Consider the following 13567-nt stretch of genomic DNA (forward strand, 5'->3'; position numbering starts at 1 on the left):
CCATATTTTCCTGTGCTTCACTGCTCCATCCTTCCTTTCCAGTGGCCTTTCATTTTGACCGTGTATCGGGGCCTCTCGCTGCTTCAGTTGCTGCCAGTTCCTATCTCTTCTGGCCTTATATGGCCCCAGGTGGGGCCTGACTTTTAGCACTGGCCTGTGTGGCCTTCAGCAGCATCACTCACGCATAGAAAAGAGCGTTAATCTAAATACAACCAAATTCAAGAGACCCAAATAATATGGGAGAGTACCTCTTGTGCCCGCCTTGTGCCCCCCCAAAGATATTGCCTACTTGTGCATCCACCTCTAGGCTGTCCATCACCCATACACCTACCGCTAAGTGTTCCACTCAGTGCACCCACATTTAAGGTATCCCACACCTCCAAACAATTGCACAAGCTTCTGTTGAGCTTTCGGAAGGGACAGGCGCTGGTCTCTGTGCACGAACGGGTGTAAACTACCCTGATTTCACCCACAACAGAGAAATCCCAGCTGCACTGGTCGCATCTGGACCTGGGGAGAGTTCACGCACCTCTGCAGCGCTCAAGCAGGCTATTCTGCTTGTATTTCCTGTTTACATTTTTTACATTTTCCGATAGGATAAAATATACCGGCTTCTGACGCTTCAGCCCGGGCGTCTGGGCTGCCGACCGCCCCTTACAGATACATACGCCGGCCATGACTATAGGATCGCGCGATCGGTCACCCTGCTAGGGCTCGGCGATCACGGCAGGCTTGGTAAAAGTCAGAACAACTTCACGACCTCCAGATGACAAAGTTGAAATAAAAGGAGTAAACCTGTAAGGCCTCCGCCCCCACGGGGCACCTTACCCCCTACCAGCCTCTGGGCAGGTACAGGGCAGCCAATCACAAGGGTAAAGGCATCACCCCTCTCTGTTGTGCCCTGCCAAGGACATTGGGGGGACGCGAGAGCGATGGGAGATCTAGGGCTGGGAGGGGGTGCGGATCCCTGACACCCCCTGTTGGCCCCCCCTTACCTTCTTGTGGCTGCGGGGGTAGCTGAAGGAGGCGATCCCTGTCCTTGGTGGTACGGACAACAGCATTTTCTCTGTAAGGCTCAGGGAGGCTGGAGGGAGGGAGGGGGGGGCAGAGAAAGCCAGGGCTTGGGCGCCTGACGTCACCAGGGGAAGACAGCCTGGAATGCAGGGGGCTGGACCAGCGCCGCTGGTTCCTAGCACCGCTGGGTCCTAGGAACCGCCGGGTTCGGGCCACCAACTTGGGCTGGGGGAGGGGGGCTGGGAGGCGCATTCTTTAGGAGCCTTGAATACCTTCTGTTCTCCGCGCGCAACCACTGAACCACACACGGGCAAGGTGGCCATGCGAAACGGGCGACCTGCTAAAATCAGATCTTCCGGATCTAGGCGCTATACAATCAACTGAGTGCAGTGCGATGGTCGAGGACACAATTACTAGGCTACGGTGCGATATTCTACGACATCGCACGGCAAACTACAACACGACGCATTAGCACACTAACATATGTTGGGGTATACCACTATAAGATATATTATTAACAGCTACTAATAAAGTTCAGCATCCAACTCCACGATAAAATGTTCACTAAACTTACTATAAAAGCCCACCACACTACAATACAATTTGATATATGTCACGATATGATTCGATAGATTGTGATAAAATCACTAATACATTGTAATCCAGTCATCCAACAATATACACTCATTTCGTGCAAGGCAACAGAATCCAATAAAATACACTTGTAGACTGTGACATAGTAACGATGCATATACTACTATACAATTCGATATATGTCACGTTATGATTTGATATATATACATCCATACAGTACTATAATGCAGTGCAAGGCACTGGAATCTTGTAGACTGTGACATAGTAACGACGATGCATATACTACCATACAATTCGATATATGTCACGATATGATTCGCTAGATATACATCCATGCTGTACTATAAAACAGTGCAAGGCACTAGAATCTTGTAGACTGTGACATAGTAACAATGCATATACTACTGAACAATTTGATATATGTCACAATATGATTCGATATATATACATCCATACAGTACTATAATGCAGTGCAAGGCACTAGAATCTTGTAGACTGTGACATAGTAATGATGCATATACTACTATACAATTCGATATATGTCACAAAATGATTCAATAGATATACATCCATGCTGTACTATAATACAGTGCAAGGCACTAGAATCTTGTAGACTGTGACATAGTAACGATGAATATACTACCATACAGTTCGATAATGGGACACTGCTACAAGGGAACAAAGGGACACTATAGTTCAACACACTTTAATAACATACATTATGAAGATACTTTACTCTACAGTAGAACATATCAGTACACTCCAGTACAAGAGTACACAATGACAACAATTCAATACCAGAGCGTACAGCATTGCTTTTCAGTGCACTGCAATAGGGTACAATAGTCATTGAATACAATATGAATACAATACAATACACAAACGTATAATGCAATACAAATAAACTAGGAAAAACACACAGTACAACGACGATGCACTACAATACGATGCAATTTTATGAACAATCTTATGCTGCATTTTGACTTATTACACCGCGGTGCAATACAAGATATTGGTACACTACAAATAATAAAATAACGCACTTAAATCCCATATACTGGCACAACGCAATACATTATGATACAGCCCATAGTGATAAAATACACTGATACAATTCTCAAATAGACTACAATACAATACGATTGTGATACATGAAATACAAACATACACTACTAAATTATACCATAGCATTGCACGTTCACTAGTACACTGCAATACAACGCAATACACTGGCACATTACAATGCACCGTAATGCTCTACAGGGTGATGGACTAAGCTGTGATGTGGTATACTGCAAGAAGAAACACTCATACATTGTAAGGCAATTGAGTCGGTTGTGAGATGAGGGCTGTAATATTTATTATACCATACACTATGACAAACTTCAATGTGCTCAAACATTCCAGTACAAAATGGTATACTTCGATGTGCTACACTTGTGCACTGCAATGCGATCTGACACCTTACAAGACAATGCACTAAGATATATTGTTATACAATGGGATAGGAGAATCTAATGCACTATGGTACAATACACCAGAATGCAATATCTTACAGGAATACTGCATAAGAAACACCAGGGCACGCTACAATAGATCATTGTGCGCCATTAGAACACTACAACACAAGAAACAATGGATCCGATTATGAGTGCCTTGGAAGAGGGAGTGGTACTTACTGGTGCAGTAAATATCTCTTATTCCGGGTCATCGCATTGAAGCTAGCAAGCGTGGTCACTCCGCAGCTCCTACCTGGCACTTGGGGCACTTGCCATCAACTCCTGCACCTTGTGGACGCCTGGTTCCCCTGCCGCCTCGCGCCACCTGAGGCTGCCGCAGGGTCGAACCACAAGCCCCAGCATCCTCCTTTGCCCCGCCCACTTCCGCCGGACTACGCGCCCGGAGGCGCTACATATTCCGAGGCTCCCTCGGTGGAGCGGGGGTGATCGCATTGAAGCTAGCAAGCGTGGTCACTGCGCAGCTCCTACCTGGCACTTGGGGCACTTGCCATCAACTCCTGCACCTTGTGGACGCCTGGTTCCCCTGCCGCCTCGCGCCACCTGAGGCTGCCGCAGGGTCGAACCACAAGCCCCAGCATCCTCCTTTGCCCCGCCCACTTCCGCCGGACTACGCGCCCGGAGGCGCTACATATTCCGAGGCTCCCTCGGTGGAGCGGGGGTCATCGCATTGAAGCTAGCAAGCGTGGTCACTGCGCAGCTCCTACCTGGCACTTGGGGCACTTGCCATCAACTCCTGCACCTTGTGGACGCCTGGTTCCCCTGCCGCCTCGCGCCACCTGAGGCTGCCGCAGGGTCGAACCACAAGCCCCAGCATCCTCCTTTGCCCCGCCCACTTCCGCCGGACTACGCGCCCGGAGGCGCTACATATTCCGAGGCTCCCTCGGTGGAGCGGGGGTCATCGCATTGAAGCTAGCAAGCGTGGTCACTGCGCAGCTCCTACCTGGCACTTGGGGCACTTGCCATCAACTCCTGCACCTTGTGGACGCCTGGTTCCCCTGCCGCCTCGCGCCACCTGAGGCTGCCGCAGGGTCGAACCACAAGCCCCAGCATCCTCCTTTGCCCCGCCCACTTCCGCCGGACTACGCGCCCGGAGGCGCTACATATTCCGAGGCTCCCTCGGTGGAGCGGGGGTCATCAAATTGAAGCTAGCAAGCGTGGTCACTGCGCAGCTCCTACCTGGCACTTGGGGCACTTGCCATCAACTCCTGCACCTTGTGGACGCCTGGTTCCCCTGCCGCCTCGCGCCACCTGAGGCTGCCGCAGGGTCGAACCACAAGCCCCAGCATCCTCCTTTGCCCCGCCCACTTCCGCCGGACTACGCGCCCGGAGGTGCTACATATTCCGAGGCTCCCTCGGTGGAGCGGGGGTCATCGCATTGAAGCTAGCAAGCGTGGTCACTGCGCAGCTCCTACCTGGCACTTGGGGCACTTGCCATCAACTCCTGCACCTTGTGGACGCCTGGTTCCCCTGCCGCCTCGCGCCACCTGAGGCTGCCGCAGGGTCGAACCACAAGCCCCAGCATCCTCCTTTGCCCCGCGCACTTGCGCCGGACTACGCGCCCGGAGGCGCTACATATTCCGAGGCTCCCTCGGTGGAGCGGGGGTCATCGCATTGAAGCTAGCAAGCGTGGTCACTGCGCAGCTCCTACCTGGCACTTGGGGCACTTGCCATCAACTCCTGCACCTTGTGGACGCCTGGTTCCCCTGCCGCCTCGTGCCACCTGAGGCTGCCGCAGGGTCGAACCACAAGCCCCAGCATCCTCCTTTGCCCCGCCCACTTCCGCCGGAATACGCGCCCGGAGGCGCTACATATTCCGAAGCTCCCTCGGTGGAGCGGGGGTCATCGCATTGAAGCTAGAAAGCGTGGTCACTGCGCAGCTCCTACCTGGCACTTGGGGCACTTGCCATCAACTCCTGCACCTTGTGGACGCCTGGTTCCCCTGCCGCCTCGCGCCACCTGAGGCTGCCGCAGGGTCGAACCACAAGCCCCAGCATCCTCCTTTGCCCCGCCCACTTCCGCCGGACTACGCGCCCGGAGGCGCTACATATTCCGAGGCTCCCTCGGTGGAGCGGGGGTCATCGCATTGAAGCTAGCAAGCGTGGTCACTGCGCAGCTCCTACCTGGCACTTGGGGCACTTGCCATCAACTCCTGCACCTTGTGGACGCCTGGTTCCCCTGCCGCCTCGCGCCACCTGAGGCTGCCGCAGGGTCGAACCACAAGCCCCAGCATCCTCCTTTGCCCCGCCCACTTCCGCCGGACTACGCGCCCGGAGGCGCTACATATTCCGAGGCTCCCTCGGTGGAGCGGGGGTCATCGCATTGAAGCTAGCAAGCGTGGTCACTGCGCAGCTCCTACCTGGCACTTGGGGCACTTGCCATCAACTCCTGCACCTTGTGGACGCCTGGTTCCCCTGCCGCCTCGCGCCACCTGAGGCTGCCGCAGGGTCGAACCACAAGCCCCAGCATCCTCCTTTGCCCCGCCCACTTCCGCCGGACTACGCGCCCGGAGGCGCTACATATTCCGAGGCTCCCTCGGTGGAGCGGGGGTCATCGCATTGAAGCTAGCAAGCGTGGTCACTGCGCAGCTCCTACCTGGCACTTGGGGCACTTGCCATCAACTCCTGCACCTTGTGGACGCCTGGTTCCCCTGCCGCCTCGCGCCACCTGAGGCTGCCGCAGGGTCGAACCACAAGCCCCAGCATCCTCCTTTGCCCCGCCCACTTCCGCCGGACTACGCGCCCGGAGGCGCTACATATTCCGAGGCTCCCTCGGTGGAGCGGGGGTCATCGCATTGAAGCTAGCAAGCGTGGTCACTGCGCAGCTCCTACCTGGCACTTGGGGCACTTGCCATCAACTCCTGCACCTTGTGGACGCCTGGTTCCCCTGCCGCCTCGCGCCACCTGAGGCTGCCGCAGGGTCGAACCACAAGCCCCAGCATCCTCCTTTGACCCGCCCACTTCCGCCGGACTATGCGCCCGGAGGCGCTACATATTCCGAGGCTCCCTCGGTGGAGCGGGGGTGATCGCATTGAAGCTAGCAAGCGTGGTCACTGCGCAGCTCCTACCTGGCACTTGGGGCACTTGCCATCAACTCCTGCACCTTGTGGACGCCTGGTTCCCCTGCCGCCTCGCGCCACCTGAGGCTGCCGCAGGGTCGAACCACAAGCCCGAGCATCCTCCTTTGCCCCGCCTACTTCCGCCGGACTACGCGCCCAGAGGCGCTACATATTCCGAGGCTCCCTCGGTGGAGCGGGGGTGATCGCATTGAAGCTAGCAAGCGTGGTCACTGCGCAGCTCCTACCTGGCACTTGGGGCACTTGCCATCAACTCCTGCACCTTGTGGACGCCTGGTTCCCCTGCCGCCTCGCGCCACCTGAGGCTGCCGCAGGGTCGAACCACAAGCCCCAGCATCCTCCTTTGCCCCGCCTACTTCCGCCGGACTACGCGCCCGGAGGCGCTACATATTCCGAGGCTCCCTCGGTGGAGCGGGGGTGATCGCATTGAAGCTAGCAAGCGTGGTCACTGCGCAGCTCCTACCTGGCACTTGGGGCACTTGCCATCAACTCCTGCACCTTGTGGACGCCTGGTTCCCCTGCCGCCTCGCGCCACCTGAGGCTGCCGCAGGGTCGAACCACAAGCCCCAGCATCCTCCTTTGCCCCGCCCACTTCCGCCGGACTACGCGCCCGGAGGCGCTACATATTCCGAGGCTCCCTCGGTGGAGCGGGGGTCATCAAATTGAAGCTAGCAAGCGTGGTCACTGCGCAGCTCCTACCTGGCACTTGGGGCACTTGCCATCAACTCCTGCACCTTGTGGACGCCTGGTTCCCCTGCCGCCTCGCGCCACCTGAGGCTGCCGCAGGGTCGAACCACAAGCCCCAGCATCCTCCTTTGCCCCGCCCACTTCCGCCGGACTACGCGCCCGGAGGTGCTACATATTCCGAGGCTCCCTCGGTGGAGCGGGGGTCATCGCATTGAAGCTAGCAAGCGTGGTCACTGCGCAGCTCCTACCTGGCACTTGGGGCACTTGCCATCAACTCCTGCACCTTGTGGACGCCTGGTTCCCCTGCCGCCTCGCGCCACCTGAGGCTACCGCAGGGTCGAACCACAAGCCCCAGCATCCTCCTTTGCCCCGCGCACTTGCGCCGGACTACGCGCCCGGAGGCGCTACATATTCCGAGGCTCCCTCGGTGGAGCGGGGGTCATCGCATTGAAGCTAGCAAGCGTGGTCACTGCGCAGCTCCTACCTGGCACTTGGGGCACTTGCCATCAACTCCTGCACCTTGTGGACGCCTGGTTCCCCTGCCGCCTCGTGCCACCTGAGGCTGCCGCAGGGTCGAACCACAAGCCCCAGCATCCTCCTTTGCCCCGCCCACTTCCGCCGGACTACGCGCCCGGAGGCGCTACATATTCCGAAGCTCCCTCGGTGGAGCGGGGGTCATCGCATTGAAGCTAGAAAGCGTGGTCACTGCGCAGCTCCTACCTGGCACTTGGGGCACTTGCCATCAACTCCTGCACCTTGTGGACGCCTGGTTCCCCTGCCGCCTCGCGCCACCTGAGGCTGCCGCAGGGTCGAACCACAAGCCCCAGCATCCTCCTTTGCCCCGCCCACTTCCGCCGGACTACGCGCCCGGAGGCGCTACATATTCCGAGGCTCCCTCGGTGGAGCGGGGGTGATCGCATTGAAGCTAGCAAGCGTGGTCACTGCGCAGCTCCTACCTGGCACTTGGGGCACTTGCCATCAACTCCTGCACCTTGTGGACGCCTGGTTCCCCTGCCGCCTCGCGCCACCTGAGGCTGCCGCAGGGTCGAACCACAAGCCCCAGCATCCTCCTTTGCCCCGCCCACTTCCGCCGGACTACGCGCCCGGAGGCGCTACATATTCCGAGGCTCCCTCAGTGGAGCGGGGGTCATCGCATTGAAGCTAGCAAGCGTGGTCACTGCGCAGCTCCTACCTGGCACTTGGGGCACTTGCCATCAACTCCTGCACCTTGTGGACGCCTGGTTCCCCTGCCGCCTCGCGCCACCTGAGGCTGCCGCAGGGTCGAACCACAAGCCCCAGCATCCTCCTTTGCCCCGCCCACTTCCGCCGGACTACGCGCCCGGAGGCGCTACATATTCCGAGGCTGCCTCGGGGGAGCGGGGGTCATCACATTGAAGCTAGCAAGCGTGGTCACTGCGCAGCTCCTACCTGGCACTTGGGGCACTTGCCATCAACTCCTGCACCTTGTGGACGCCTGGTTCCCCTGCCGCCTCGCGCCACCTGAGGCTGCCGCAGGGTCGAACCACAAGCCCCAGCATCCTCCTTTGCCCCGCCCACTTCCGCCGGACTACGCGCCCGGAGGCGCTACATATTCCGAGGCTCCCTCGGTGGAGCGGGGGTCATCGCATTGAAGCTAGCAAGCGTGGTAACTGCGCAGCTCCTACCTGGCACTTGGGGCACTTGCCATCAACTCCTGCACCTTGTGGACGCCTGGTTCCCCTGCCGCCTCGCGCCACCTGAGGCTGCCGCAGGGTCAAACCACAAGCCCCAGCATCCTCCTTTGCCCCGCCCACTTCCGCCGGACTACGCGCCCGGAGGCGCTACATATTCCGAGGCTCCCTCGGTGGAGCGGGGGTCATCAAATTGAAGCTAGCAAGCGTGGTCACTGCGCAGCTCCTACCTGGCACTTGGGGCACTTGCCATCAACTCCTGCACCTTGTGGACGCCTGGTTCCCCTGCCGCCTCGCGCCACCTGAGGCTGCCGCAGGGTCGAACCACAAGCCCCAGCATCCTCCTTTGCCCCGCCCACTTCCGCCGGACTACGCGCCCGGAGGCGCTACATATTCCGAGGCTCCCTCGGTGGAGCGGGGGTGATCGCATTGAAGCTAGCAAGCGTGGTCACTGCGCAGCTCCTACCTGGCACTTGGGGCACTTGCCATCAACTCCTGCACCTTGTGGACGCCTGGTTCCCCTGCCGCCTCGCGCCACCTGAGGCTGCCGCAGGGTCGAACCACAAGCCCCAGCATCCTCCTTTGCCCCGCCCACTTCCGCCGGACTACGCGCCCGGAGGCGCTACATATTCCGAGGCTCCCTCAGTGGAGCGGGGGTCATCGCATTGAAGCTAGCAAGCGTGGTCACTGCGCAGCTCCTACCTGGCACTTGGGGCACTTGCCATCAACTCCTGCACCTTGTGGACGCCTGGTTCCCCTGCCGCCTCGCGCCACCTGAGGCTGCCGCAGGGTCGAACCACAAGCCCCAGCATCCTCCTTTGCCCCGCCCACTTCCGCCGGACTACGCGCCCGGAGGCGCTACATATTCCGAGGCTGCCTCGGGGGAGCGGGGGTCATCACATTGAAGCTAGCAAGCGTGGTCACTGCGCAGCTCCTACCTGGCACTTGGGGCACTTGCCATCAACTCCTGCACCTTGTGGACGCCTGGTTCCCCTGCCGCCTCGCGCCACCTGAGGCTGCCGCAGGGTCGAACCACAAGCCCCAGCATCCTCCTTTGCCCCGCCCACTTCCGCCGGACTACGCGCCCGGAGGCGCTACATATTCCGAGGCTCCCTCGGTGGAGCGGGGGTCATCGCATTGAAGCTAGCAAGCGTGGTAACTGCGCAGCTCCTACCTGGCACTTGGGGCACTTGCCATCAACTCCTGCACCTTGTGGACGCCTGGTTCCCCTGCCGCCTCGCGCCACCTGAGGCTGCCGCAGGGTCGAACCACAAGCCCCAGCATCCTCCTTTGCCCCGCCCACTTCCGCCGGACTACGCGCCCGGAGGCGCTACATATTCCGAGGCTCCCTCGGTGGAGCGGGGGTCATCGCATTGAAGCTAGCAAGCGTGGTCACTGCGCAGCTCCTACCTGGCACTTGGGGCACTTGCCATCAACTCCTGCACCTTGTGGACGCCTGGTTCCCCTGCCGCCTCGCGCCACCTGAGGCTGCCGCAGGGTCGAACCACAAGCCCCAGCATCCTCCTTTGCCCCGCCCACTTCCGCCGGACTACGCGCCCGGAGGCGCTACATATTCCGAGGCTCCCTCGGTGGAGCGGGGGTCATCGCATTGAAGCTAGCAAGCGTGGTCACTGCGCAGCTCCTACCTGGCACTTGGGGCACTTGCCATCAACTCCTGCACCTTGTGGACGCCTGGTTCCCCTGCCGCCTCGCGCCACCTGAGGCTGCCGCAGGGTCGAACCACAAGCCCCAGCATCCTCCTTTGCCCCGCCCACTTCCGCCGGACTACGCGCCCGGAGGCGCTACATATTCCGAGGCTCCCTCGGTGGAGCGGGGGTCATCAAATTGAAGCTAGCAAGCGTGGTCACTGCGCAGCTCCTACCTGGCACTTGGGGCACTTGCCATCAACTCCTGCACCTTGTGGACGCCTGGTTCCCCTGCCGCCTCGCGCCACCTGAGGCTGCCGCAGGGTCGAACCACAAGCCCCAGCATCCTCCTTTGCCCCGCCCACTTCCGCCGGACTACGCGCCCGGAGGTGCTACATATTCCGAGGCTCCCTCGGTGGAGCGGGGGTCATCGCATTGAAGCTAGCAAGCGTGGTCACTGCGCAGCTCCTACCTGGCACTTGGGGCACTTGCCATCAACTCCTGCACCTTGTGGACGCCTGGTTCCCCTGCCGCCTCGCGCCACCTGAGGCTGCCGCAGGGTCGAACCACAAGCCCCAGCATCCTCCTTTGCCCCGCCCACTTCCGCCGGACTACGCGCCCGGAGGCGCTACATATTCCGAGGCTCCCTCGGTGGAGCGGGGGTCATCGCATTGAAGCTAGCAAGCGTGGTCACTGCGCAGCTCCTACCTGGCACTTGGGGCACTTGCCATCAACTCCTGCACCTTGTGGACGCCTGGTTCCCCTACCGCCTCGCGCCACCTGAGGCTGCCGCAGGGTCGAACCACAAGCCCCAGCATCCTCCTTTGACCCGCCCACTTCCGCCGGACTATGCGCCCGGAGGCGCTACATATTCCGAGGCTCCCTCGGTGGAGCGGGGGTGATCGCATTGAAGCTAGCAAGCGTGGTCACTGCGCAGCTCCTACCTGGCACTTGGGGCACTTGCCATCAACTCCTGCACCTTGTGGACGCCTGGTTCCCCTGCCGCCTCGCGCCACCTGAGGCTGCCGCAGGGTCGAACCACAAGCCCCAGCATCCTCCTTTGCCCCGCCTACTTCCGCCGGACTACGCGCCCGGAGGCGCTACATATTCCGAGGCTCCCTCGGTGGAGCGGGGGTGATCGCATTGAAGCTAGCAAGCGTGGTCACTGCGCAGCTCCTACCTGGCACTTGGGGCACTTGCCATCAACTCCTGCACCTTGTGGACGCCTGGTTCCCCTGCCGCCTCGCGCCACCTGAGGCTGCCGCAGGGTCGAACCACAAGCCCCAGCATCCTCCTTTGCCCCGCCTACTTCCGCCGGACTACGCGCCCGGAGGCGCTACATATTCCGAGGCTCCCTCGGTGGAGCGGGGGTGATCGCATTGAAGCTAGCAAGCGTGGTCACTGCGCAGCTCCTACCTGGCACTTGGGGCACTTGCCATCAACTCCTGCACCTTGTGGACGCCTGGTTCCCCTGCCGCCTCGCGCCACCTGAGGCTGCCGCAGGGTCGAATCACAAGCCCCAGCATCCTCCTTTGCCCCGCCCACTTCCGCCGGACTACGCGCCCGGAGGCGCTACATATTCCGAGGCTCCCTCCGCGTCGCGGGACGCGCGCGGGCGGCGCCGGGAGAAGCCCGGGACAAGGGCGGGACCGTCTGTGGCCGTCCGGGGCCGGAAGAGGCCGGGTTGGGCTCACCCCCTAAATTGTAGGTATCTCCATAACCGGCCCCATAGAGGTACTCTTGTTGATCTTTGTGAATTCCTGCAGATTACTGAGGCTGTGGACTGGGATTGTCAGTAGCGGACTAGTCTCTAAGGCAATTTTCTCTGAAAGTAAGCACGATAGAGTGCGGGTTATTCTGTGCTATTCTTCGGACTCTTGATTTTATCTCAGGGCTTTCTTGTGATTCTAGGTATAGCCCTGCTCAGTATTAGTCATGCCAACTCGCTCTGGGAAAAGTCTGAGGGGGAACGAGGGGGGCATGGTGAGCACCATGGATCAATTTATTACGCGTGTGGCCAACGTCATTGACAAGGAAATCAGTATGGCTGAACGCCGGCTATCCCAAAGTCCGTTTACTGATAGGCGCTCATCGATTGGCCAGCTAGCCCAAATATCCTCCCCGGTTCGCACCTCGTTGTCCAACGCCCCCCACTCCTTAGATCACCCTCGAGTTGCGGCCTTGAGGGCCAACATCGAGGGCCTCGAAAGCCTGACGGCCACGACACTCAACACCCAAAATCAAGTGGCTCCCATCCCAGTAGTAACTAAGTCAGGCACTCTTTCCTCCTCCCCACATTTGGTAGACTCCACCATTTCCCTAACTTTGCCTTCTATGGCGGACACTGGGGTTCAGGCTGAAATCCATCTGGCCACTAATAAGAGTGCAAGATCTGCTACCACCCGGACAACCAGACTGTTAAAGAGCCGTAAGAACAAGAGGCGGGTAGGCGTTAGGAGGGGTGATCTCAATAAAGTAATGAAAGGAGCATTTAGATCGCTTCAGGAAGAAAATAATCGTGAGGGGCCTGTTGCTATTGTGTCCACAAATTCTGCTGCGGATAGTGCGGATAGTGCAGCGACTTTCCCCCTAGATTCCCTCCCCACTAAAAAAATGGAGGATATAATAAAATCCTTACTCCTTCCAGTACTTGACAGAATTAAAGGGCTAACTGAGCGTCTGGATAAGTTGGAACAGACAACTTTAGACAATTTTTTTTCCCTAAAATCTTTTATAAAAATGCAGCTAAAGACGAGGGAAGAAGGACTTGGGGGGGGGGGGCATGACGGCAATTTGCGGTCAACAGTTCTATCTAGCTCAGTAACCTCCACTGACAGGATAACAGCTGGGTTGGAAACACCTAACTGTAACCTGTACCCTACTGTGTTAGTGGAGGATACTGCCAGTCATCTAGTTCATGCCTCCCACAAGCATGTGGCTAAATCTAAGATTCCCAAGGTTCCAAGCCATATCTCAGGCAACAAGATGACACGCCCGTTAGTCCCGGCTGGCCCAGGCGACGAAAACTTATCTAGCATGTCTACCCCGCCAGCAGCTCGTAGTATAAATGAGACCCCAACCGTTAGTTCAACTGGAATTACAAAGGCAAACACAGTGGAGCCTGATGAGGCCCCTTCTTTAACGCAGGTCCCCAATATAAATCTGCCTCCTGATTGCCAGCCCTATGTGGTTGTGCTGACTGGTGTACCGGTCCTCAGCCCGGGCAAGAGTGAGCCCTATACTGACTTGTTTAACAAGACCCTCTTCTGGCTCAAAGAGAATAGACCCTTGCCTGAGTCTTGGGAGGGCCGGATAATCCTTGTACGCACAGTGGGCTGGATTGGAAGTAGGAAAAAATCCATC

General features: G+C 58.6%; 1 protein-coding gene across 1 annotated transcript in view; it reads right to left on the reverse strand.

Moving 5' to 3' along the window:
• Positions 1-1160, reverse strand: part of RBMS2 (RNA binding motif single stranded interacting protein 2) — a 299496-nt gene extending 298336 nt beyond the window's left edge. Inside the window, exon 1 of the mRNA XM_085599894.1 lies at positions 996-1160. Coding sequence (XP_085456020.1) covers positions 996-1061 — 66 coding nt within the window. The 5' untranslated portion in view covers positions 1062-1160. The remainder of the gene's footprint in view (positions 1-995) is intronic.
• Positions 1161-13567: the final 12407 nt, after the last annotated feature.

The sequence above is a fragment of the Triturus cristatus genome, chromosome 4_2 (genome assembly GCF_964204655.1).
Source record: "Triturus cristatus chromosome 4_2, aTriCri1.1, whole genome shotgun sequence".
Classification (NCBI taxonomy): Eukaryota; Metazoa; Chordata; class Amphibia; order Caudata; family Salamandridae; genus Triturus; species Triturus cristatus.